Source organism: Melospiza melodia, chromosome 16 (assembly GCF_035770615.1).
Source record: "Melospiza melodia melodia isolate bMelMel2 chromosome 16, bMelMel2.pri, whole genome shotgun sequence".
NCBI lineage: Eukaryota > Metazoa > Chordata > Aves > Passeriformes > Passerellidae > Melospiza > Melospiza melodia.
Genome location: NC_086209.1, coordinates 4,751,205 through 4,776,263, shown reverse-complemented (window position 1 = coordinate 4,776,263; position 25,059 = coordinate 4,751,205). Strand labels below are relative to the sequence as shown.

At 53.3% G+C, this 25,059-nt stretch overlaps 2 protein-coding genes across 5 annotated transcripts; both read left to right on the top strand.

The window, feature by feature from the left end:
* The first annotated feature begins 11 nt into the window (after positions 1-11).
* On the top strand, positions 12-11,680 carry LOC134425610 (fetal and adult testis-expressed transcript protein homolog). 4 transcript variants are annotated; one of them, XM_063170357.1, is made up of 8 exons: positions 12-148; positions 2,417-2,516; positions 2,839-3,034; positions 3,837-3,985; positions 5,012-5,100; positions 5,626-5,787; positions 8,789-8,867; positions 9,902-11,680. In XM_063170357.1, exons 2-8 carry the CDS (start codon positions 2,496-2,498, stop codon positions 10,031-10,033), a joined length of 828 nt encoding a protein of 275 aa, XP_063026427.1. In that variant the 5' UTR covers positions 12-148; positions 2,417-2,495; the 3' UTR covers positions 10,034-11,680. The 4 variants fall into 4 exon arrangements, with proteins under 4 accessions (XP_063026427.1, XP_063026428.1, XP_063026426.1 ...); XM_063170358.1 differs by having other exon boundaries at positions 2,202-2,516; XM_063170356.1 differs by lacking the exon at positions 12-148 and having other exon boundaries at positions 1,509-2,516.
* An 858-nt stretch (positions 11,681-12,538) lies between these two features.
* CNGA2 (cyclic nucleotide gated channel subunit alpha 2) lies at positions 12,539-21,567 on the top strand. The gene is made up of 7 exons (XM_063170354.1): positions 12,539-12,623; positions 13,977-14,097; positions 15,089-15,199; positions 16,076-16,246; positions 18,438-18,545; positions 18,900-19,006; positions 20,048-21,567. The coding sequence occupies exons 1-7, from the start codon at positions 12,539-12,541 to the stop codon at positions 21,472-21,474; spliced, it is 2,130 nt and encodes a 709-aa protein (XP_063026424.1). The 3' UTR covers positions 21,475-21,567.
* Positions 21,568-25,059: the final 3,492 nt, after the last annotated feature.

Sequence of the window (25,059 nt, the reverse complement as noted above, 5' to 3'; positions counted from 1 at the left end):
TTACCGGGGGCTGAGCTCATTACCGGGGCCGGGCTGGATACCGGAGGCCGAGCTCATTACCAGGGGGCCGGGCTGCCCCCGCTGGCACCGCCCCATCCCGTGCCGGCTGTTTACAGGTCCGACAAGTCGCGTCGGTGTGCGCTACACAGTAAGTGTCCCGTGTCCCTCCCCGGCCCGCAGTGTCCCCTTGTCCGCTCCCACGGGGCTCTGCGGGCCGCTACAGCCACCCCGGGCCAGCGCCGGGATGTCCCCAGGGCCGGGAGGGCGAGGGACCCCCCTGTGCTGTGTGTGTCCCCGGAGCCGTGCCGGGCCAGAGGGCTCACCCCGAGCCAGACGAGAGCCCTGCCGTGTCAGGGGTGTGACCGTGTTCACAGGGGTCTTAGGATGAGGGAAGAGATGAAGATTTGACTCTATGTTTCAGAAGGCTGATTTATTATTTTATGATATATATTATATTAAAACTATACTAAAAGAATAGAAGAAAGGATTTCATCAGAAGGCTAGCTAAGAAGAGAAAAAGAAAGAATGATAACAAAAGCTTGTGGCTCGAACAGAGTCCAAGGCAGCTGACTGTGATTGGCCATTAATTAGAAACAACCACATGAGACCAATCACAGATCCACCTGTTGCATTCCACCGCAGCAGATAATAATTGTTTACATTTTGTTCCTGAGGCCTTTCAGCTTCTCAGGAGGAAAAATCCTAAAGAAAAGGTTTTTCATAAAAGATGTCTGTGACACAGGGGTGCCCCCGAGCCGCAGGGCAGAGCTGGGAGCAATCCCACTGCCCCTCCAGCTCCTCACCCTGAACGGGGTGTGCTGCAGCAGGCCTGCCTCGTTTGGGGTGTCCCGGGCTGGAGAGGGACACAGAGAGGGAGGCTGTGGAGTTTCCCTCCCCAGGGCAGGTTTTCCTGGCTTGCAGGACTTAAAGCCACTCTGGTTTAGTGAGCCGGAAATTCCCTGTCGCTGCAAATCCAAGGAGAAGTGCCAAAGCAGAGCTGAGCCTCTCCAGGAGAGTGGGGGTGCTTGGCAAGAGCTTGAAAAAGCCCTAAAGAAAGTTAAAGGAGGAAATCCAGCCACTTAAGCATTTTGTTCTTATGAGTTTTGACAGCTGATTTTTTTTTTCTCCTCTTTCTTAATAGCTCAGTCTCAGAGCCTGCTTCTCACCCCCTCCCATCCCTCTGTTCCTTGGGAGCTGCAGTGGTTTCACAGGTGATTAGAAAATGAACAGCTCTGCCCTCTCCAGATTTACTGTTATTAATATAAGCTGGTTTCCCAGAGAACAGGCTGGGAAAGCAGCACAGGCTTCTCTGCAGCACCACAGAGTGAAAGGGAATCCTGGTGCTCTCCATGGCTCTGTACCCTGCCTGGGGTCTGAGGCAGGTTCCTCCTGTGGGGCTGACACATCTGGGACCATTCCAGGAGTTATTCTCCTGTTTCTGAGCAGGGGGTGCCTGCAAAAATCCAGTTTCTTTGGAGTTTTGGGAGTGTGTGTGTGTGTGTGTGTGTGTGTGTGTGTGATGAGACCCCTGGGTTGGGGCTGGGCAAGGTGGTGGGAATGGTGTGGGGCCCCCACTGTGTCCCCACAGTGCCTCCAGGACAGACCCAACACAGGACAGGGACTCTGTCTGCAAGCAGGGAATCACCACTGCTGCTGCTGGGCAAATCTCTGTGAAATTAAAAGGTTTTTAATGGCAGAGGAGGAGGGAGCAGCACGAGGTGAGTGATCACTGGAAGTGCTGGTTGTGGCAGTGCAGAGCTGGTTCTGCCACCCTCCTGTACCCAGAGTGTCAAGGCCTGGCAGCTGCAGGGGACAGGTCCCATGGTCCTTCCCCAGGGATTTCCTAAAGGGTTGCAGGGGACTGGGGAAGGTGAGGGAGTCCAAAGTGCCCTCTTAGGGTGGAGAATTTTTTCTAGAAGCAAAGAAGGACCTTTTTGGGCACACTGATCCCAGCCCTCCAGAAAACATTACTTCTGGATGGAAGATATTTTTTTCCACTAGCACTGAGCTGTGTGCTGAGCCCTGTCCTTGCTGTCAGTTGAGACAGTGGGTGCTAAGCTCATCCATGGCTCCCAGGACACCTGCAGCCTTGTCCCTGTGGGACATCCCCTTGTCCCAGGCCACTCCTGCAGGGTCTGTCTTTTGGCTGTTTCTGCCTGTGTTTCAGCTGTCTTACAGCATGGTGTGTTGTCCCTGTGCAGGTGAAGGAAGAGCTGTCTCTGTTGTCACTTTCAGAAGTGCTGCTCCTGTTGCCACTTTGCAGCTTTCTTTCCCTCTGTGTGAACCTCCAGGACACCTGAGGACATCTCCAAAGATGTGTGATGGAGCAGACCTCTCCTTAGGGGTAGAAACGAGCCAAGGCACAGACTCTCATTTAAACAACATGAAAAGGGGCCCTCTTTATTCTTCTTCACAGCTCAGCCATCCTGAGTGACTACAGCAAACTCCTGCTGTTGGCTTCTCTGACAGACTCTGCTGGCTGTTCCTGCTGGAGTATGACTGCAAATGTTTCCTTGGTATGACCAGAGGCTTTTACCTGGTTTGACTGTGGCTGCAGGCTCTAATTTTATGAGACCCAGACTGACCTCACAGCAGATCTTTTGTAGCAGCAACTCTTTTCCTTGTTTCATTCTTCTTTGTGTCTCTCTGGATTATTCCTTCTTCCTCAGGATCCTCTTCCTCCAGGCTCTGCCTAACCACCCAACCCATCCTTTTATCACCCTTACCTTCATTATTCACAGCTGTGGCCCATTCAGGACAAGGCTGTTCTTTGGTAATTATTCCAGCTGTGACTTTCCAGGGGTCAGTCCCTTGTAATCTCTCCTGTTTCACCCCCAGATGTGGCCGCTTTGGGGACTGGACCTGCACCGGGCACGCTGTGACCTGCTCTTCACAGAGGCCATCAACCAGAGGATGCAGGTTCCCCCCAGGCTGAAGGTGGCAGAGAGCTGCAGCCCTGGGGACAGGGACACAGTGGCAGAGGATGTCCCTGCGTCCTTTAGGATGTACATCCCTGAGAGGATTTCTCTGGCAGGTAAAGCCCTGGGTTGTCTTTTGGGGTGGGGTAAACATCCTAGGGAGTAGAACCCTTTTATAAACCCCCTTTTTGTGTGCTTTGCTAGAGGAGAGGATGGGGGCAGATAGTGCAGAGCAGGATGCTGGATGGTTTGGGAAGAAATGGGAAAAGGTCACCAGCAGAGGTCTGGAGGAGCCTTAATGTTGTCATTATATTGCAAGAGTTCTATTGCCATTACATTGCAAGGGTTCCATATTGCTAGTTTCATACCTCCTTGATATTTCTTGTAGGCATCTCCTCTAGGCACTGACTCTTCCTCATCCTCACAGCAGCCAACTGACTCCAGTTCTCCTCAATCCACTCTTTTATAACACTCTTCTTATTTGCTACAGGTGTGGCCTGTTAACATCAGGCCTGCTCCTAATCTTTAATAATTAATCCAGCTGCAACTCTTTAGGGGGTAAGATTACTTTCTAGACTACTTTTATTTACTTATATTCTATCCCCTTACACCTTAATTCCAACAGGTGAGGAGCAAAATGTGGCAGCATCTCCCTCCGTGTCTCCTGCAGTTCCCTCTTGGCCTTTGGGAGGGTCCTTGCTTTGGGATGCAGGATGTTTGGCCCTGTCTTTGACAAATAGCTCTGAAACCTTGCTGTCCTGAAGCAGTGGCTCTGCCTCTCTGGGCTGCCCAAAAAGCCCAGGGCATGGTGTTCATCTGGCACTAACCACAGGCTTGACTCTGCTTGTGTGTGCATCTCTCTTCCCTCTCCTGAGGCCGTTCGGGTTGGTGTAATTCTTCCCTCTCTCCTTCCTGCAGAGGTACCAGACACAGGTTTGAGGCCAGTGCTGCTGACCCAGCCAAGGAAGGTGCCCTCTGTGGTGGTGCACGTGTCCCCAGAGCCCTGTGGGGACGTCCCTTTCCTGCCCCCAGCCAGCAGAGCCAGCGCCCAGCGACGCAAGCGAGCGGTACCGTGGGGTCAGGGATGGGTGCTGGGGTGGGGAAGGGGAGCAGTCCCAAATTCGGGGTTCTCCAGATAGCTGTTACCACCCCAAGGCAGGATTCATCCTCCAGGAGGCCCTAGAGTGAGGGGGTGGGGATGGGGGTCTCTTTCTGCCCCAGAGTCAGTGCACACCTGTGTGCTGTGGGACCTTGATCACATCTGCTGCTGCATTTTGTGGGCAGGGGGCAGGCTAAGGTAGCTGCAGTCCCACCACTGGCTGCTGCTGCTGCTTTTTAAGTCCTGTTTTCCTTCTTGATGAAGTATGTGGCAGAGCTGGTTCATTACAGCAGTGTAAAGGGTTCTGGGGCCAGAGCCAAAAGCAGATTTTAGCCTTGTGTGAGAACCTTTCAAACAGAGGTCCCAGGCATGGGCAGGCAAAGACTTGATTTGGCTGATGGAGCTGCTGGTCTGCCTCCTCAAGTGCTTCAAACTCCCTGAAATTGCAGAGCTGATCCTGGGTGGGTTAGGTTCAGGGTTTTGGATCTGAAATTGGAGAAATTGGAGAGCTGATCCTGGGTGGGTTAGGTTCAGGGTTTTTGATCTGAAATTGGAGAAATTGGAGAGCTGATCCTGGGTGGGTTAGGTTCAGGGTTTTGGATCTGAAATTGGAGAGCTGATCCTGGGTGGGTTAGGTTCAGGATTTTGGATCTGAAATTGGAGAGCTGATCCTGGGTGGGTTAGGTTCAGGGTTTTTGATCTGAAATTGGAGAGCTGATCCTGGGTGGGTTAGGTTCAGGATTTTGGATCTGAAATTGGAGAGCTGATCCTGGGTGGGTTAGGTTCAGGGTTTTGGATCTGGCTAGAGCTCAGCTCAGCAGGCTCCTGCTGGGGACCCTCTGTCTGCTCTGGGCACATCTCCCCACCTGCAGCAGCATCACCAGCCTGGGGCTCCTGCAGAGCTCCCTGAGTGCTCTCCCTGTGTTGATGGGCCCCTGCAGCCCACCCAGGGCACTCAGCCCTGTGCTGACGTGGTTCTGTTCCATTCCCACAGGGCCACCACAGCAGCAGGACACGGAGGGACAGGACCCCGAGTGACAGTGCCCAGCTGGCCTTGCACAGCCTAGGACAGCACCACGAGGGGTGAGCAGGGGCCCAGAGCACCCAGGGTGGGTGGGGAGCAGCATCTGCTCTCACTGGGCTGTTTTGGAGCTGTTTTGGTGTTCTGGGAGGGACAGGGGGATCCAAACCAGAGCAATGCAGTGCCTGGCAGGTCCTGCTCATCCATGGATGAGAGAGGAACGTGGCCTTTGCTGCCGGGGATGTTTGTGGTGGGCAGCTTTGAAGGCAGCTGTGTTGTTCCCCAGAGTCTCTGCAGCGGGGAATTTGTCTCTGAGCTGGTCCTGGAGCAGGGACTGCTGTCCCCCTGGAAGGCCAGAGCTGCCCTGCGTGGCAGGAGAGCAGCATGGCACACAGCTGTGCTTGGCTTTGGAGCAATCAGGTGTCCCTCTGAGCCTGGGGGCTGCTGGAGAGGGTTCTCCCAGTGATGCCATCTGGGTGCCAGTGGCATTGCCCAGAGATTTGGAGCTGCTGGAGGGATGAGGGGCAGTGCCTCATGCCAGGCTGTGTGAGACAGGGAGTAACAGGAATGATTCTGTGTGCACCCAGGCCAGGCTCCTGTGCCCTGCCTGCTCCCAGTGCCCCACTGCCCCTCTGCACAGAGGCAGGCAGGATCTACTCCATGCAGAACATCTTCCAGACCATGTACCTGCTGGGCCAGGTGCTGTTCCAGCGTGTCCAGGACTCTCTGTGGGACCCAAGGCCGTGCAGGTGACGTGTCCTGAGCCAGCTCTGTGTCACCCTGCAGGGACTGGGCTGGGCCTTGCTGGGGCATGAGCTCTGTGAGCTCTGGGCTGCAGGATGCTCCTGCATGGCTGCCTCGGGCTGCCTCTCTCACTGTGCCAGCTCTGGGCTGCAGGATGCTCCTGCATGGCTGCCTTGGGCTGCCTCTCTCACTGTGCCAGCTCTGGGTGCCGGGCCTGGGCGAGCCTCACTAACCCAGCCTTGAGTCTGCTGCTCAGCTTAACACCAGTCCTGGGCACCTGAGTGCCCTGTGCCCTGCTCTGCCATTGCTGGGGGGTTGCTGCTAAGCAAAGATAAATTTTTCTGTGTGCTTTTATAGCTTGTTGAAGAGGGGTGTGTGAAGGGAATGAAATCCAGAGCAGATGGCCTGACCCAGGGGCTGTCCCTGAGACAAGACACACCTTTGGCTGTGCCTTGGTCACTCTTAATCAGCCTTTCCATGAACTCACCCCACAGCCAGTGCCCTGGCCAGGCTATGGTGTCCCTGGAGCAGGTGTGCAGTGCCCTCAGTCGCTCCAGATGTGCTGGAGGAACCATCTCCACCACCCTCATCTGTGCACCTGCAGTGAATTCTCTTTGCTCAAAGACGTCCTTGCAGCCTTAAGGTGTCCCCACTGCTCTGAGGCTGCTGAGCACCTGCAGGAGCAGCTAAATACTCCTCATTCTCCTTGAGCAAAGCCTCCAGGCAGAAAGGGAGGAGAAGCAGCATCCATCATCACATCCATCATGGGGACACATCCTGCCTTCCCTCCCCAGCTGCCTGCTGCTTGTTGAGGATCCAGTGATGTCTCTGCTCTTAAAAACTGGAGGCTGAGGCTGTCTTCGAACATCATTTTAATTTCTTAATGGCCAAGAGATCTGGTTAGTGGCTGCAAAGGACCTTCCCCCTCCTCCCTGTGGCAGTGCAGGGCATGCAGGCCATGGTAGCCTGCAGAGCTGCTGTGATGCACTGGGGTCACTCTGGGGCTTCTCCCCAGGCACTGATCTCCCTTTGGAAGCAGCCACCTTCAAACACCTCTTCTTAGTGCTTTACATCCCTTTAGATGCAGACATCCCCTCAGTATGACAGCTTTGTACCCCTGTGCAACAGTAAAAAAACCAAAAGGACTGTGCTGTCTTGTTTGTCCTGAAATTTTAGCAAAGTCTGGTCTCAGACAGAGCCTGGAATATCTGGCTGACAGTGACCTCTTGAAGGGTATGAGTCACCAGAAGGCAATTTCCAGTCTCCACTTTAAAGGGTGTCTACCTGTATCAACTGGGATTTTGAGTGAAAAGCTGCAGGATGTGTCCTTTTTTCATGCTTCTCTACTGGGGAAAATTGCATTTTCTTTCTGTTGTGGCTGTCATTTTACACTGCAGCTACATTTTGTGCAGGTATTATCTCACAAATGGAGTTTCAGACAGGGATTCAGTGAATCTCGGGGTTGTCTTCAGTGAGATCAGCATCATGTGGCAGAGATAAACACCCTTTCCTCCCCAGGGAGGGCTCCAAGGAGTGAGGTTAGGGGCTTGGTAACCCCCAGGGGATCAGTAAGTGCCTATGTGAGTTATTGGTGATAGAATAGCTGGCTTTGGGCTAGCCTAGGATGACAGGAATTTATATTTTTCTCCCCGTAGATCTGCTTTATTTTGTGATTCAGTGGTGTGGACCCTGCAGTGAGGCTGTGCCTCCAGGGGCTGCCCTGGACATCAGTGGTCTGTGCTGCCTCTGCCAGTGCAGCAGCTCCTTCCCTGGGTTTCCAGGGAGGGAAGAAAGTGCTGAACATTTGGGTTGCTTGTTTATGTTTCAAATTGCAGATAAAATGTGCTACAAGAGCAAAAAGTGATAGTTCCCTCCAGCTGGTGGCAGATGCAGACAGGATCACCCCTCCATTCCAGCACTGTCCTGTCACACCTGCTTACCTGGCTGGCCCTAAAGATGTTTTACCCAGCCCTCAGTGAATTCCTGGCACTGCAGAGGGTGGATGCTTTATAGAAATGTTTTCTCTCTGTTGCACCTCTAAAGAAATACAAGCCTGTGTTTCCTGTTACCTGTCCTGGCACGTGCTGTCTGTCTGTCTGTCCCCTTTGGGTGCATGCTGGAGGGGTACCAATGTGCATGGGGGGATTCAGGAGAGATGAGTGCGTGCTGTGCAGGGGCTCTTTGCCTTCTTCTGGTGCAGCACAGCCTGGGCACACCTTCCCTGCACTGTGGTGTTGTGAGGGTCCCCAGGATGAGGTGAGAGGTGAGAATTTGACTGCATGTTCTCAGAAGGCTGATATATGATATTATAGTATATAATATTATATGTTATTATATATAATATTATTCTATTCTAGAATATATAATATATTAAAATACATTATATATTATATTAATTATATATTATATTACAGTATATATTATATATTATATAATATGTATATTATATATTATACTCTATTATATATTGTACTATATTATACATTACATGTAATATAATATATTACATATAAATTATATTACATTATATTACATTATATTACATTATATTACATTATATTACATTATATTACATTATCTATATTATTTATTATATTAGAAATGTTAAACTATACTAAAGAAAGAGAAAAGGATACATCAGAAGGCTAGAAAAGAATGATAATGAAAGCTTGTGACTGACTCCTCAGAGTCTGACACAGCTGGCTGTGATTCGTATTTAATTTAAAACAATTCACATTGTTTTTAATTAATGGAACCAATCAAAGCTGCACCTGTTGGGAAACCATCTCCAGACCACATTCCCAAGCAATTAGGTAATTATTGTTTTCATTGTTTTCTGAGGCCTCTCAGCTTCCCAGGAGAAGAAATCCTGGTGATGGGATTTTTCAGAAAATACCACAGTGACACTGCGTGGCTCAGCTCCCTGGGGCAGCGCTGCGTTTGTGGGGGTCAGCTGCACCCCTCGAGCAGTTCTGTCCCCCCTGCATCTCTGCTTTCCTTCCCCAGCTCCCAGGAGCCCGTGCCAGCTGCAGAGAGCACCTCGGAGGAGGCGGGGGTGACCGAGGTGGCAGCAATGAGAAGGCAGGTGAGATGGGCCAAAGGGCTGCAAATGCTGTTTGCTGGGAAAGCCACAGGGGATGGGTGAGGAGGCTGCTGGGACAGCTGCTCAGTCCTGGCGGGCTGGTGCTGTCAGATTGGTCCTGCCTACATGTGTGTTATCCATGGAGCTCCTACCCCGAGGGGCTGCAGGACCCAGCCAGACCCCTCTGGTGGCACTGAGAGGGGCTCAGATGCTCTCTGAAGGGAAGAATCCTCCTGAAGCACCTGCTGCAGACCCGAGGTGCTGCTGCCACTCCTCCCTCACAAAGGTGGCTTCTGCTTTAGAGAAGGAGGACCTGAAGTGTTGGGGAAGATGGAACAGGAAAGCCTTATAAATGCGATTGCCTGGCAAAAAATTCTGAGAATATGAAAACTATAAGCAAGGTGGAAATGAAAGCAAGCTTTGAGATCCCTCAGTTACTGAACAACTGGAAAACAATGGCATGGCCAGCCGAAGGTAATCCCCTTTTGATGGAACAACACCCTCTGCTTGCAGGCAGGCCCAAGGGTCAGAGCAGACCCTACAGCTTGGCAGAAGGGGCCCAAAGAGGAGTTTTTAGGGTTCAAAATGTAACACAGTGTGGTAATGTAGTGATTCTTACAGGCTGTATGGAAATGCTGTAGGATTTGTATCTTGTGTTAGATTGGCTAGTGAGAATTAGAATATTCAACACAGAAGAAGACTTACGGTATTGGAATGGGAACTTCTCTCTCTTTTACTCTTTTGCTCTCTTATCCTCTTCACCACTCTCTTGCCATCTTTCTCTTTACCTCTCTCCCCCTCTTTGGGCCTGCTCTCAGCTGTGGCTGGCAGCTCCCAGCAGGGCCCTGCACCCAGGCCCTTTGCAATAAATGCAATAAACCCCAAGTTCCAAGCCCTGGCTTCAGAGATCTCTGTCCATGCTGACCATCCTACCCCTGGCACTCCTACACTGAAGGAGCAGAGCTCCCTCTGTGCCTCCCTCCTGTGCCATGGGTGCTGACGTGGGAGGTGACAGTGCTCCTGTGCTTCCCTTGCAGCTGGCCAGGATCTCGGGGAGGCTGCGTGTGCTGGAGGAGCAGTGCCACGCCTGGAGGCAGAAGGAGGCCCTGGTGTACTCTGTGATGATCTCTGCTTGCCTCATCAACACCTGGCTCTGGCTCAGAAGATGACAGCCCGTGCCCAGCCTTCCCTGCTCACCTGGCAGGGTGGGTGAGGGCAGGCAGAGGAGCATTTCTCATGTACTTGCCAGCAGTGAAACTCTTTTTTCTTGCCTAGGACTGCTTTCTGCACTGTGGGCCCTCAAGAGTGTGTGTCCTTCAGGCCTTGGTGACAGTGAGGGTGTGAGAAGCTGCTGTGAAGAGCTGAGGTCTCTGAAGAGCTGGTGGCTGGCACAGGAGGTGTCTGTCGGTGCAGGTGCCCTCAGGCTGCCAGAGGAGATGCAAACCTGAGGAACTGAGTGTTTGTGGGTGTGGGGTCCTGTTACAGTCCCAGTCTGGTCACATCCCACCTTGGAGATCCCAACTCTGACCTCATAAAGTTCTCAGCTAACTGCTGTGGTCTGTTCCTCACTGAGTGTTTCTAAACTTCTGCTGGGTTTCCTTTTCTTCCTTTTTCTTCCTTTGGTGGAGGAGGTGCTGCCAGTCTCCTGTGCCACAGACCCCCTTGCAGGAGTGGAGCTGCAGGGCCCAGGAGCTCCATCCCTGCGGCCACAGCAGGTTTGCAGATGTTCACATGGGAGAGCCTTGCTGACATCTGGGCTTATCCAGGGGCTTGGCTCTTTCCCAGAGAGATTTACATGGGAAACCTCCCCATGGTGTCTCCCTGGATTATAAAACCTCAGAGCAACAGCAATAGTGCCAAACAGGGCAGGGAAAATAGATATTTGTTAGGCTCCCCTGGCAGTGGGGAGTGGAGAAGTGTCTCTCCCGGTCTTGCTGCCAAGCTGCAACTTCAGTGATGGTGCAAGAGCATGGGTGAGGGAAATTCCTGACCCAGATGCTCTTTAGCTGTGAACAAGCTCAGTTTAACAGCTTTTCTGTTTGTTCCCTTCTCCAGAGTTTATTAACACTTGATTCTTAGGTGACTTTGAGATGTTTTTGGTGGCTCATCCAGCACATCTGCTGGAGGTGTGCACACAGGCCCTGGGGGCAGATTTTGGCAAGGCTTAACAGGACCTCTCTGTGTCACCTGTACCTAATTATAGCTGGATCTACATGTCATCCAGATGTCCCAATAGCTTATTTACAGACATCAGAGCTCGGGTGTTTTCTGCTTGACACCGCACCAAGCGGCCGTGACTGCAAATCTGGCAGCTGGACAGGGACTGATGAATAACTGATAAATAACTGTCCCCAGGAAATTGCAGCTCTGAGCCTGGGGCTGATTGCTGAGCTGGGGACAGTGCTGGGATTCACTGCACACCAGAGCCAGGGTGGTGTACTGGGTGCTGTGGCAGGGGGATGTGCTGGATGCTGTCCTGTGGCAGGGTCACCAGGGGACCTTGCACAGCTGTTCTGGGTAAGGGGGTGTGAGTGGGGCTAGGAAATGAGGGAAATTGTCTGGTTCCTCTCCTTTGAGAGGTATTAATGTGTTGTGGAGGAAGCTTGTGTTTGGGGTTTATTTTAGGGATGACTTTGGGAAGGCACACCACCTTTAAAGTGTGGCTGGAAGGTGTTTGGAGGAGAGGTGGCCAAACTGGATGTGTTCTCATGGGCAGGTTGTGGAAAATATGACTTCTATGTAAGGCATATATGCTGGTGTAAATCTGGAAACACTGACCCCAAAATGCATATTTAATAAAGTCTTTGTGTTCTGGATGTGTTTGTTTTCTGTGGAGTCTGGTCCTGATGTCCCAGTCAGTGGGAGCAGGTGAGGTTCATTCCCTTGGCAGCAGGACTGTCACCTGCTCATGGGTGTCTCAGCTGCCCTGGCTGAGGGAGAATCCTGAGTAGGAAAGCTTCTGGTTAATGCTGCCCCTGATGGAGTGTGATGCTTTTATTTCCTTTTTTCCCCTCCTTTCCTCCTCCTGGCTGCTTTGTCCCAAGGCAGCACACGTGGCAGGGCTGGGTGTCCCCAAGGGCCACTGCCACGACAACTGCACAGCAAATAAAGTGTTTTGTGCATGATGGGGCTCGAGGGAGCAGCTCTGGAGCTCCCACGTTCCTTCTGGAGGCAGCTGCGGGCAGGGAGCAAACAGAGAATTGGAATGGGGGCACATTGCTGCCAGTGCTGCTGGTGAGCTGTCACCTGGAGTGTGTGATGTGGGGACAAGAGCAGGGGGACATCCTGTGCTGCTGGGTGCTCGCCCAGGAGCCCCAGCCAAGGCTGGGAAATTCTGTTTGTTCCCTTGGACTGCCTGCTGCGTGGGTGCTCAGGGAGATCAGAACAAGTGGAATTCAAGGCTTTGAAGGGGAAAGGAGAAGGTAAACCTTTGATAGCAAAGATAAAAGAGACTCCAGGCGCCGGTGCTTTCAGATCAGCCCTGCACAAGGTGCAGGACTCCGTGTGCCTGTCGGGGATGGATCCTCAGCCACTGCTAATGGTTACATCCTGAGGGGAGGAGAGAAGCTGACCTCTTCCTGGCTGCCTTGGGGATGCAGAGTTTTTGCTAACTGGGCACTAGAATGACTTCCTGAGGGAAACAAGAGGGCAGAAATTGGTGAAAGGTGCACTTCATGATCACCTTCAAACTCCGCAGCTCTCCTTGCTGGGACTCCAGAGCAGCACTTTTGGTCCCCTGCTCTGCCAGCGGGCAAAGAGGTAAGTGAATGTGAGTGTGCTAAATGTGTCTGCTTTTCCCAGTTTTCCATCCTAGCAGTAGCTGTGCCACACCTCTGAAGCAGGGACAGAATCACCATTTTGTCCTTCGCCAGGGCAGGGCTGGGAGGGGAGTGGGAGCAGAACCCTGGGCAGCAATCCGGGTGCATCCCCTGGTGTGGCAGCACCTGAGCCCAGCTGGGGCTGCTGGCTGTGCCTGTCCCTGGCTGCACACTGACCCGGGACACAGAGCAGCTCAGCAGGGCTGGGAACTCCAGCAGGGCTGGCATCTCCAGGACACAGAGCAGCTCAGCATGGCTGGCATCTCCAGTGGGCTCCCTCTGGAGTCCCTCCTGCCCCCCAGGAGCTGATGGCTGGGGGGAGAAGGGAACACGTGCACAGGGAAATGGAACATCCCTGAGCAGCACATCTCTCTCCTCCCCTTTTATCCCCAGGCACAGCTGCCAGCTCCTCAGAGTGTGCCTTGCTGCTCAGGGCACCGGGGTGGTGACAGCCACACGGGGTGGGCACTGTCCCCGCTGTCACTGTGCTGGTACACTACTGCTCCTGCCCTGCCTTTGTGTTTGAGAAGCCCGAGGGAGCTCCTGGGGCAGGGATGTGACCCAGGCAGCTCTGCCAGCCCGCCTGAGGCAGCGCTCCGGGATACAGGGGACACCGGGCTCGAAAGTGAATGATGGTGGCGGCACTGGTGGCACCAGTGCCAAAGGAAAGGAAAGGAAAGGAAAGGAGACAAGGCAAGGGGAGGCAAGACAAGACAAGACAAGACAAGGGGTGGAAAGGAAAGAGAAGGCAAAGCATAGAGAAGCCAGGCAAGCAACCCAAAGCAAGGCAAAGGAGGAGGCAGGCAAGGCAAGGGAGGGGTAGGAAGGACAAGGCAAATAAAGGCAAGGTAAGGGAGAGGAAAGCAAGCAGGGTAAAAGAGGGGTTGGAGTGGGAAAGACAAGGCAAGGGAGGGACAGGGAAAGGCAGGGAAAAGGAGGAGAGCACAAGGCAAGGAATGGGAAGCGGAGGGGCAGGCAAGGCCAGGTAACAGAGGGCAAGGAGAGCAGGACAGGCAAAGGGGAGGCGGGCAAAACCAGGGAAGAGAAGGAAACAGAGGTGTTCCTCTGGCAGTGAATGAGGAGCCTGAATGATGAGGAGAGTGTCTCTCATGGCTCCAGGCAGCTGTGGGATCTCTTGGGGAGAACAAAACAACCTGCAGGACGCCTGGGGAACATGGTGTGGGCTCCTGCCATGGTGTGGGACCCTCTCTTTCCACGCTGTGCTGGATTCCTGCGTTCAAACCTGTGGTGTGTCCTGCCTGTGTTTCCTGTGGCTGTTCTGTGCTCGTTGCAGGTCCCCGGGGCAGGGTGTGTGCCCCTGGTCCCCTCTCCCTGAGGATGCCAGCCAGGAGCAATGGTGTGCACAGCTCCCCAGCCAACCACCAGCCCCAGGGTGGCACGGAGGGCACCAGCAGGTCAGCAGCTCCCTGCTTTGGGCAGGGGAGGGAAAGGCCTGGCATGGGCACTGTCACAGACATATTTTATGAAAAAAAATCATTTTGCTGGGATTTTTTCTCCTGAGAAGCTGAGAGGCCTCATAAACTAAATGTAAACAATAGTTATCTGCTGCTGTGGGATGCAACAGGTGCATCTGTGATTGGTCTCATGTGGTTGTTTTTAATTAATGGCCAATCACAGCCAGCTGGTTCAGACTCTCTGGTCAGTCACAAGATTTTATTATCATTCTATTCTTTTTCTATTCCTTGCCAGCCTTCTGATGAAATCCTTTCTTCTGTTCTTTTAGTATAGTTTTAATGATATAATATAATATAATATAATATAATATAATATAATATAATATAATATAATATAATATAATATAATATAATATAATATAATATAATATAATTAATATAATAATATCAGCCTTCTGAAACATGTAGTCAATATTCTCATCTCTTCCCTCATCCTGGGACCCCTGTGAACAGCACCACAGGGCAGGGCTGTGGTGCCCAATCTCTGCTGCCAGCTTCCTCCAGTGTCCTGTGTGTGTGGTGGCACAGGGTGGGTGTGATCCCCCGTGGTATCACATAACAGAGAGACACAGACTTTACCAGGATTTCCTGGGAGGGGCTGTGGGAAAACTCAGAGAGAAGAAAAACAATTATTATCTTCACTTGCTACATCTGCTGTTTGACACATGTGGAATGTGTTATGGAGATTATTTACCAAAAGGGATTTCTTAATTAGACTTTGGTGATAGTGTTTTAATTTATTAACCATTTAGGTCAAAACTGTGTTGTGACTGTCTGTAAGGGTCACAGGTTTTTCTTTCTAGTATGATATAGTATAGTGTTAATATATTATAACTCAATAAAACATTTAACCAGCCTTCTACAATCATGGAGTCAATACCCATTATTCTGGGGTTCATTACTACAATAATCTCCTTTTTCCCCATGGCAGGAGCTGTTCAACCCAGGATGGCACCAGCTCAGAGCTGCAGAGAGGAGCCAGCCTGCCTGGCGGGGAGCAGAGGGCTGACCATGCTTTCCAAGGCCAGGGAGCCTTGGCCAGGTATTTGTGTGTGCCCTGGGGTGGGGTGAGCCCTCTGTGCTCTGGGGCCTTCTGTAGGGTGAGAATCCCCTCCTGCTGTATGGAATTCATGGGATGAGCATCTGTGAATGCTGCCCTTGGTGCCCCAGTGCCCCTGGAGAGGGTTTGGGTGTGGGATGTCTTCAACCCCAGTGTGCTCAGAGGCTCCTTTCCCTGCAGGCAGCCTCCCTCTGCCTCAGTGCCCCACAGGTCCCTCATATTCCTGTGGGAGTGACAGCAGGAGTGGGGTAGAAGTTGTGGGACTCTGTCAGGGTGGTCTCTGCTGCTTGTGTATTTTTGGTCCCACATCATCACTAAAAGGGGTAAACCACAAATTCTAGTGCTGGAGTGTCACAGACACATTTTATGAAAAATCCTTTTGTTAGGATTTTTCCTCCGGAGAAGCTGAGAGGCCTCAGGAACAAAATGCAAACAATGGTTATCTGCTGCTGTGGAATGCAACAGGTGCATCTGTGATTGGTCTCATGTGGTTGTTTTTAATTAATGGCCAATCACAGTCAGCTGGCTCGGACTCTCTGGTCAGTCGCAAGATTTTATTATCATTCTTTTCTATTCCTTTCAAGCCTTCTGATGAAATCCTTTATTCTATTCTTTAGTATAGTTTTAGTATATAATTTTCTTTTAATATATATCATAAAATTATAAATCAGCCTTCTGAAACACGGAGTCAGATCCTCCTCTCTTCCCCCTTCCTGGGACCCCTGTGAACACCACCACACTTGAGAGGGAGCTGCGAGAGTTTTCTCCCCAGCTGCAGCTCCCCTGATGTCTCTGTTGAAGCTTTCCCTGTCCTTGCTGTGTGTTGTTAACCCCTGGTGTGCCTGTGTCCCTGTGCAGGATAGTGCGGCTGGTGCTGGTGCTCAGGGACTGGGCCAACAAGAGCCTGCACGAGGAGCAGCAGAGGCCAGACCCCTTCCTGGAGCGATTCCAAGGCCCTGAGCTCCTGACAGTGCCTGCAGGAGCTGCTGATGAGCTCGAGGATGAGGAGACTGAGAAGTTAAACAAAAAGTAGGGTCCCTTTGTCCCTTTGCTGTGGTCCCTGCCGTCCTCGGCTGGGGATCAGCTGTGTGTGGAGATCAGGGGGGAAAGAAGGGGGTGGGAAAGAAGGAACTGGGGTGGGCTGGTGGGAAGGGTCCCTCCTGCTCTCTCCACCCCATCTTGGCACCAGCCTGGCTCTGCTGGGCTGTTTTGCTGACACACAGGAGCTGGTGGAGTGTCACTGTGGAAACCTCAGACCTGGCCTGTCCCTCAGCCCTGGGGGACCATCCCTCCTGCTCCACACCCATCAGACCTCCCCAGTTCATACCAGCCCCGCACTAAGGTTGTTTTTGGAGTCCTGGGTCTGTAATAAGATGCACCTTGTGCATGTGAGGGGCTGGACACAAGGCAAGGGATGCAGGACTGCACACAGCAGCCACTGCATCCCACCCATGAGCCACCAACCTGGGATTTGCCACTCTCATTCATCATCTGCAGCATGAAGGGACTCTGTTTGCTGCCTGTGTCCCCACAAAGAGCAGCCTTGTAAAAAGGCTCTTTCAGATCCAGCCCTTTCATCTCCTCAGCTCACACTCCTGGTGAGAAGCAATAACCTGGCTTTTCTTCTGCTGGCTAATTAGAGGGCAAAGCTCACAGCCTACCCTGGACCCTGCCATTATACATGGTAATTAAAACACCAAGAAATAATTGTTTTCTGTAGGAGAAAAATAATCTGAGCCTTGTATCTGGGTCTTTACTAGTAATGGAAGAAAAGGCTGTTCTGCCCTGTGAGACTGAGGGGAGCTTGTTCATGGCTAGGAGGAGCTGAGGTGTGCTGGGAAAGGGCTGCTCAGTGCCTGGGGGTTCTGGGGGTCCAGTGGGAACTGCTGGGGTTTTCTAGGCCCTCATTTCCACAGTAAGCAGAGCCCCAAGTCTGTTAATCCCACACATGAGCTGCTCATGGCTGTGGCAGCCTCCAAAGCCTTTGGGAAGAGGCAGATTATTCCCTCCTCCTGGGTGAACTCTGTTTTTCCAGTCGTGGCCCTGCTGCCCAGAGTCAGTGATTCTGGCCTCCTGTCATGGCAGCACTGATGATTTAAAGCTGAAATTACCAACCCCATGAATGAACAGCATTGCTGAGGTTTTGGTGGTGGTGGGTGCTGGCTGCAGGTGAGTCCTTCCCCTGTGGCACTGCTGTCTGTCCCAGGGAGCAGAGCCCCTTTCTCAAAAAACAACTGTTCAAGCTGTACTTTCTGGTTAAAAATAAGCCCTTTTTATGGGGAGGCTGGATCACCACTTGTCTGTGGGTGCACAGAGGGTGAACATGAGGGACTGGGGCTGGCTTTGAGCCGAGTGCCAGGGCCCACACTCTGGGCACTGCCTGTACTCCAGGGAAAGGAGACTTCCAAGCAGGGGTGCTGCCTTTGAAGCTGCCACAGTAATGGGGTGGGCATGGGGAATCTGTTGGCAAGTGGGTTGGGTTTTTTGCCTGTCACTGGAGGGAGTTTTGTGTTCAAAAGCAGGCATGGAGGGAAGGAGGGAGAGGGTGTTTTGCCCCACCAGGCTGCTACAAGCCTATCAACCCAGCCACAGAGTTTCTCTTGCCCAGCCTCTCCGGTGAATCTGGCAAGTGGAGCGCACACTCCTTATCTCAGCGTCGCAGGGCGAGCAGGATCCAACACTTGGGAGCAGTTCAAAGGCTGGAGCTGGGCTGTGCAGCCTGCAGGAGGCACAGGAGGCAGCCCTGCCGTGCCAGCTGCCCCCAAGGCACTGCTCTGGGCCTCGGGCAGCCCTCCTGTGCTGCCACTGACCTGCAGCACACTTTGCTCCCTGTTCCAATCACTCTTCTCTTCAGATGTGCCTGGCACCGGTCCCTGCCTCACCTGGGAGAAGCAATGCCATGTACATCAGGAGAACTTTTCTGATCCCCCCCTTCCACACATCTGTTCCTGGCTGTGCCACGGGGGTGCTGTGGCATGTGGGCCATGTGCTTTGCCTCACCATCCCACAGGTTCCTCTTCTGCTGCATTCTCAGCTCAGTTTTAGGGATAAAGGAAGCTGAACAGTGCTGGGATTTGGCACTGCTGGCATTTGGCACTGCTGGGATGGTCCTGGCTCAAGGCTGGCCCCCAAGCTGCAGCTCTGCTGGAGACACCGTGCTGCAAGACATGAAGGATGTGGCTCATATGCTTTGTTCCAACCCTGTTTTCCACATTTCCAGGAGGAAATGGCTGTTCTTTGTGGTGGACCCTTCGGGGGACCGCTATTACCACTGGCTGGCTGTGATTGCAGTTCCTGTCCTCTACAACTGGTGCCTGCTGGTAGCCAGGTGAGCTGGGAGGTTGTTCCTGCCTCCTGTCACCCTCCTGATCACCTGCTGGTTGTGGTCAGCCAGGACCAAGCTGACACTGCTGGGCACTGAAAGGAAAGAGACCCTTCCCATCACTGTCAATTCTGGCCCAGATGGAAAGGGCCTTGGTTTCAGGGTCATTTGGGAGATGGTTTCAAAGGAGGGCAGATTTTTCAGAGCAGAGAGTTTTAATTCCTGGAAGAGGAGCACCCAGTGGCCAAGCTCTGTTGCAGAGCTGGGTGCCTCAGGATCAGCCAACATTCAGCTGTAATAGTGAGAGAAGATGTGGGGATTTGTGGTCTCACACCCTGTTTGATGATCTTCCTCCACCAGGGCTTGCTTCACTGACCTGCAGAAGACCTATTTAGTGCTGTGGCTGGTGTTGGATTACATCTCAGATGCTCTCTACCTCGGGGACACAGTGATCCGCCTGCACACAGGTGAGCAGGAGCATCATCCTGGCTTTCCTTTAATCCCTTGCAAGTGCAGATGAGCTGCAAGGGACAGGCCCAATCCCCAGGTCCATTAGAAGGAGGGTTTTGCCTACCTCGGCGTTCACTAGTATGAAACAGTCTCCAGAGAAAGAATCTAATTAGAAGATCTGAGAAATGGAGCAAGTTTCAATATGAAAGATTAATCATCCCAGCTTTCAACTTCACCTTTGAAAAATTGTACAAAATTACCTGCATTACTATTAGTATTCGGGCACAGTTGAAGGTCTGTATCTCTGATTTTGCATCAGTTCAGCTCATGAATTATCTGCATGGAAAAATGGTAGAATTTAATGTTCTCGGAAGGCAGCACTTGGCTCTACATTTTCTGTCAGAACTGCAATAATTAATGATCTGGAGGGTGGAAACCTTTGTGTTCCTTTTTCTTCGTGGCAAGAGACTAAATCCCTGACTTATATCTTTGGGTGGCTTTTGCCAGATGAAGGCCTTGAGTGACAACAAACTGAGTAGAGCAGGTGTGACCGTGTTCACAGGGGGTTTTGGACTGGGGAAGAGATGAGGATCTGACTCTATGTTTCAGAAGGCTGATTTATTATTTTATTATATATATTATATTAAAACTATACTAAAAGAATAGAAGAAAAGGTTTCATCAGAAGGCTTGCTAAGAATAGAATAGGAAAGAATGATAACAAAGGTTTGTGGTCTGGCTCTCTGAGCTAGCTGGGCTGTGATTGGTCATTAATTACAAACATCCAACATGGGCCAATCAAAGATGCATCTGTTGCATTCCCCAGCAGCAGATAATGTTCACATTTTGTTCTTGAAGCCTCTCAGGAGGAAAAATCTTAAGGAAAGGATTTTTCATAAAAGATGCCTGCGACAAGCAGGAACTGGTAATATTTGGGTGACCCTGAGTATTTATGCACACAAATCCATGGCATACCATAGACTATTGCCCAAGTGCTCACAAAACCTGCAGAAAAATCAAACCTCAGCCGAGATAATCCTGTGATTTGCTTCTCTTCAGGGTTCTTGGAACAGGGCCTCCTGGTCAAGGACCTGAAGAAGCTGCGGGATAACTACATCCCCACGCTGCAGTTCAAGCTGGATGTTCTCTCCATCGTGCCCACAGACCTGGCCTATGTTTGGCTGGGGTTGCACTGCCCCGAGCTGCGTTTCAACAGGCTGCTGCGCTTCTCCCGCATGTTCGAGTTCTTCGACAGGACCGAGACCAGGACCAGCCACCCCAACATCTTCCGCATCGGCAACCTGGTTCTCTACATCCTGGTCATCATCCACTGGAACGCCTGCATCTACTACGCCATCTCCAAGGCCATCGGCTTCGGGGAGGACAGCTGGGTGTACCCCAACGTCACAGAGCCTGAGTACGGCTCTCTGACCCGCGAGTACGTCTACTGTCTCTACTGGTCCACGCTGACGCTGACCACCATTGGGGAGACCCCTCCTCCCGTGCGGGATGAAGAGTACCTCTTCGTCATCTTCGACTTCCTCATCGGCGTCCTCATCTTCGCCACCATCGTGGGCAACGTGGGCTCCATGATCTCCAACATGAATGCCACCAGGTCGGAGTTCCAGGCCAGGATCGATGCCGTCAAACACTACATGCAGTTCCGCAAGGTGAGCAAGGACCTGGAAACCAAAGTCATCAAGTGGTTCGACTACCTGTGGACCAACAAGAAGGCGGTGGACGAACGGGAGGTCCTCAAGAACCTCCCTGATAAGTTAAGGGCAGAGATTGCCATCAACGTTCACCTGGAGACGCTGAAGAAGGTGAGGATTTTCCAGAATTGCGAGGCGGGGCTGCTGGTGGAGCTGGTGCTGAAGCTTCGCCCTCAGGTGTTCAGCCCGGGGGATTTCGTGTGCCGCAAAGGGGACATTGGGAAGGAGATGTACATCATCAAGGAGGGCAAGCTGGCCGTGGTGGGGGAAGATGGCACCACACAGTATGCTCTGCTCACTGCAGGGGGCTGCTTTGGTGAGATCAGCATCCTCAACATCAAAGGCAGCAAGATGGGCAACAGGCGCACAGCCAACATCATCAGCTTGGGCTACTCTGATCTCTTCTGCCTGTCCAAGGAAGATCTCATGGAAGCAGTCACAGAGTACCCTGATGCCAAAAGGATCTTGGAGGAGCGTGGCAGGGAGATCCTGATGAAGGAAGGGCTGCTGGATGAGTCAGCTGCAGAGGAAAGCACAGAAGGGAAGAGTGTGGAGGAGAGGCTGGACAGGGTGGCCTCGAGCCTGGACACGCTGCACACGCGCTTTGGCCGGCTCCTGACCGAGTACAACGATGCCCAGATGAAGCTCAAGCAGCGCATCACTGCTCTGGAGGCCAGGATGAGGCAGGAGGAACTGGAGGATTTCTTCTCTGACAGCTCAGACAGTCTGTTTGAGGATGAGGAGAAAGCTTCACCTGGGGCTGGGATGCAGTGAGGGGAACAGAGTCAGCTGGACGATGTCTGACCCGGTGCTGAGGCAGTGTTTGCTGTTTCACAAGGCACACCCTGTGGCTGCCTTGCCCAGGGCCTTTTCTCAGGTCCTTAGCACTGCTGCTGTGGCACTGCCTTGATGGCAGCCCCCAAGGTGGCTCCAAATCAGGGGATTCTCCCAGCTCCTCCTCTGTCCTGTCACTTTTTTCATGCCTTTTGGGTTCAGCCTTTATAACTCACTCCAGGTCGTCAGTCCTCACTGAGGGGCTGCAAACACTGCCCAGACACTTTACCCACACAGTGCCCAAACTCAGCTAAGACAGGCCAAACTGTGCCTCTGACATCTGCAGAAAGAGAGGCTGGTCTGGGTCACTGTCACTGCCCTGGGCACGGAGCTGGCAGGGCCTGCAGCTGCTGCCTCTCTCTTCTGTTGTTTGGTGCTGCCAGGGGACACCCGGGGCAGGTGGTTTGGTGCCCTGAGCACTGCCCCTGCCTGGGGACAGCGTTCCCAGCCCTGCTGCTGTGGAAGCAGCATGATCCCACTGTGGCTGTGGGTGCCTTGCATGACAAGTGCAATGCAGAGGTGCAGTGCTAAAGTCACACAGAGAGCAGCAATCAGACTGAGAGCGTCTCTCTCCTCCATCTAATGACATTCAGATGTGCCAGGACAGGTCTGACTGAAAGGACGTGTTTTAAAAGGATAAAGCCATGGTGGGAGCCAACTGTGCCCATATTTGCCTGGCTGTGGGTAGCTCAGGGAGAGCACAGAACACATTTATTTTCTTAGGCAGGGGGTTTTCTTGTACTCAGTGGGAGTTTTGGGGCTTTGCAGGCTGCATGGGCCTCCCCTGCCTTCTGGAGGAGAGATGAGTGGCAGAGCCACAGGGACACATGTGAGGGTGGAAATGTGGCACCACTGTGAGAGCCAGCAAAGCTCTGCCAGTCTGTGCTGCAGCCATGGGGGCTCCATGGCGTGAGCAGCTTGATGGAGAGAAGGAGACAGTGCAGGGACAGCCCCAAACTCCTGCAAGCAGCAGCAGCACCAGTGCCAGCAGCAGTGTCACCCCTGCCTCAGGGCACAGGACAGTGCTGGCACTGGAGGATGACACCTCATTTCTTGGTGATGGACCTGTGAGCCCACTGCACCCATGGGGTGGGCCTGGGCTGGTTTCCAAGCAGGGAAATATTTGGTGCAGAAGGGAATTCATGTTCTGGGTCAAATTCAGCCAAGAATTTGGTTAAAATGATGGGGGGATACACGGGGAAATACCAACCCAGAAGGGCTCATAATGGAAAACTGAGAGTGTTTCCTTTGTTCTTTTCTTTCCTCCAATCAAAAACTGCCTCTCTGCATTTCTTATTAATGTTTTCCATTTAAAAAAACGGCCTAGCTTTTTGGTATTGTAGCAGTAGGAACAGTTACATTACCAAAATTAGAAGTTGAAGCAAGAATAAACATTTTTCATCATCTCTGGATTAAATTGTGGCGCTTCTAGGTTTGTTGTTTTTATTTTTTTCCTTTTATGATCAAGATGCTCTTGGCTGAAGTCGGCATAGTTGCAGTCTTACTCCTTATAATGCCACGAACCACGGCTCCCAAATTCCCCCTCTCCTGGGAGGATCGGTCATGGATTTGCAGCTGGAACTTTTCAGAACCCGCCCTGCACTGCCCCTTACCCGGCACCGCTCGTTCCCTCCCGCACCGCCCGTTCTCCCCCGCACCGCCCCCTCCCCGTTCCCCGTTCCCCGTTCCCCATTCCCCGTTCCCGTTCCTCGTTCCCCGTTCCCTTCCCCGTTCCCTTCCCCGTTCCCCGTTCCCGTTCCCCGTTCCCATTCCCCGTTCCCCGTCCCATTCCTGTTCCCCTTCCCCGTTCCCATTCCCCGTTCCCATCCCCGTTTCCCCGTTCCCGTTCCCCGTTCCCCGTCCCCCGTCACCGTTCCCCGTTCCCCGTCCCCGTTCCCCGTTCCCGTTCCCCGTCCCCCTTTCCCTGTCCCCGTCCCCGTTCCCCGTTCTCCATTCCCGTTCCCTGTTCCCCGTTCCCGTTCCCTGTTCCCCGTTCCCCGTTCCCTGTTCCCCATTCCCCTCTCCCCGTTCCCGTTCCCCGTTCCCGTTCCCCGTTCCCGTTCCCCGCTCCCCGTTCCCCGTTTCCCCGTTCCCCGTTCCCGTCCCCCTTTCCCCGTTCCCCGTTCCCGTTCCCCGTTCCGGCTCCCCGTTCCCCGTTCCCGTTCCCCGCTCCCCGTTCCCCGTTCCCCGTTTCCCCGTTCCCCGTTTCCCCGTTCCCCGTTCCCGTCCCCCTTTCCCCGTTCCCCGTTCCCGTTCCCCGTTCCGGCTCCCCGTTCCCCGTTCCCGTTCCCCGCTCCCCGTTCCCCGTTTCCCCGTTCCCGTTCCCCGTTCCCCGTTCCCCGTTGCCCGTTCCCCGTTCCCGTTCCCCAGCCGGCGCTGCGGTGCTCCGGGCGGGCGGCAGAGGGCGCTGTGGGCCGTGGAACGGCCGCGCCCGCGCGGGACCCTCCGGGCCCGACCGTGCGGGATGGGGACAGTGAGTGCGGGAAAAGGGACACTGAGCGGGACAGAGGGACACTGAGCGGGACAGAGGGACACTGAGCGGGACAGAGGGACACTGAGCGAGACAGAGGGACACACTGAGTGAGACAGAGGGACACTGAGCGAGACAGAGGGACACACTGAGTGAGACAGAGGGACACTGAGCGAGACAGAGGGACACACTGAGTGAGACAGAGGGACACACTGAGACAGAGGGACACACTGAGTGAGACAGAGGGACACTGAGCGAGACAGAGGGACACACTGAGTGAGACAGAGGGACACTGAGCGAGACAGAGGGACACACTGAGTGAGACAGAGGGACACTGAGCGAGACAGAGGGACACACTGAGTGAGACATCCCCGGGCAGAATAGGGGACCCTCAGTGCAACAGAGGGGACCCTGAGTGAGACTGCGTCGTGAGGGAGAGCAGGGACCCTCAGTGCGACATCCCCGTGCGGGATGGGGACCTTCAGTGCGACATCGCCGTTGGGGATAGGGGAGACCCTCAGTTCGACACAGGGGACCCTCAGTGCGACATCCTCGTACGGGATGGGGGCGACCCTCAGTGCGACTCAGGGGACCCTCATCAGTGCAACATCCTCGTGCATGATGGGGTCCCTCAATGCGACATCCTCAGGGCGGGATGGGGGAGACCCTCAGTGCGACACAGGGGGATCCTCCGTGCGACATCCCCGTGCAGGGTGGGGCACCCTCAGTGCGACATCCTCGGGCGGGAGGGGGGACTCTGTGCGGGACCCTCCTTGCGAGCGGGCGGGGACACTGCCTGCAGGACCCTTCATGAGGGTAGGGAGACCCTAAATGCGAGACCCTCTGTGTGGGACACTGCCTGCAGGACCCTCGGTGCGGCCTTTGGCTGTTTCTCGATGTCCCCTCCTTCCACCGCCCTCCCGTGGGCTCTGCTCCATCCGTGCCCCTGTCTGAGGGCTCTGCCCCGTCCGTGCCCCTGCTCCTGGGCTCTGTTCCGTCTGTGCCCCTGCCCGAGGGCTCTGCCCCATCTTTACCCCTGCCCGGGTAGGAGCAGG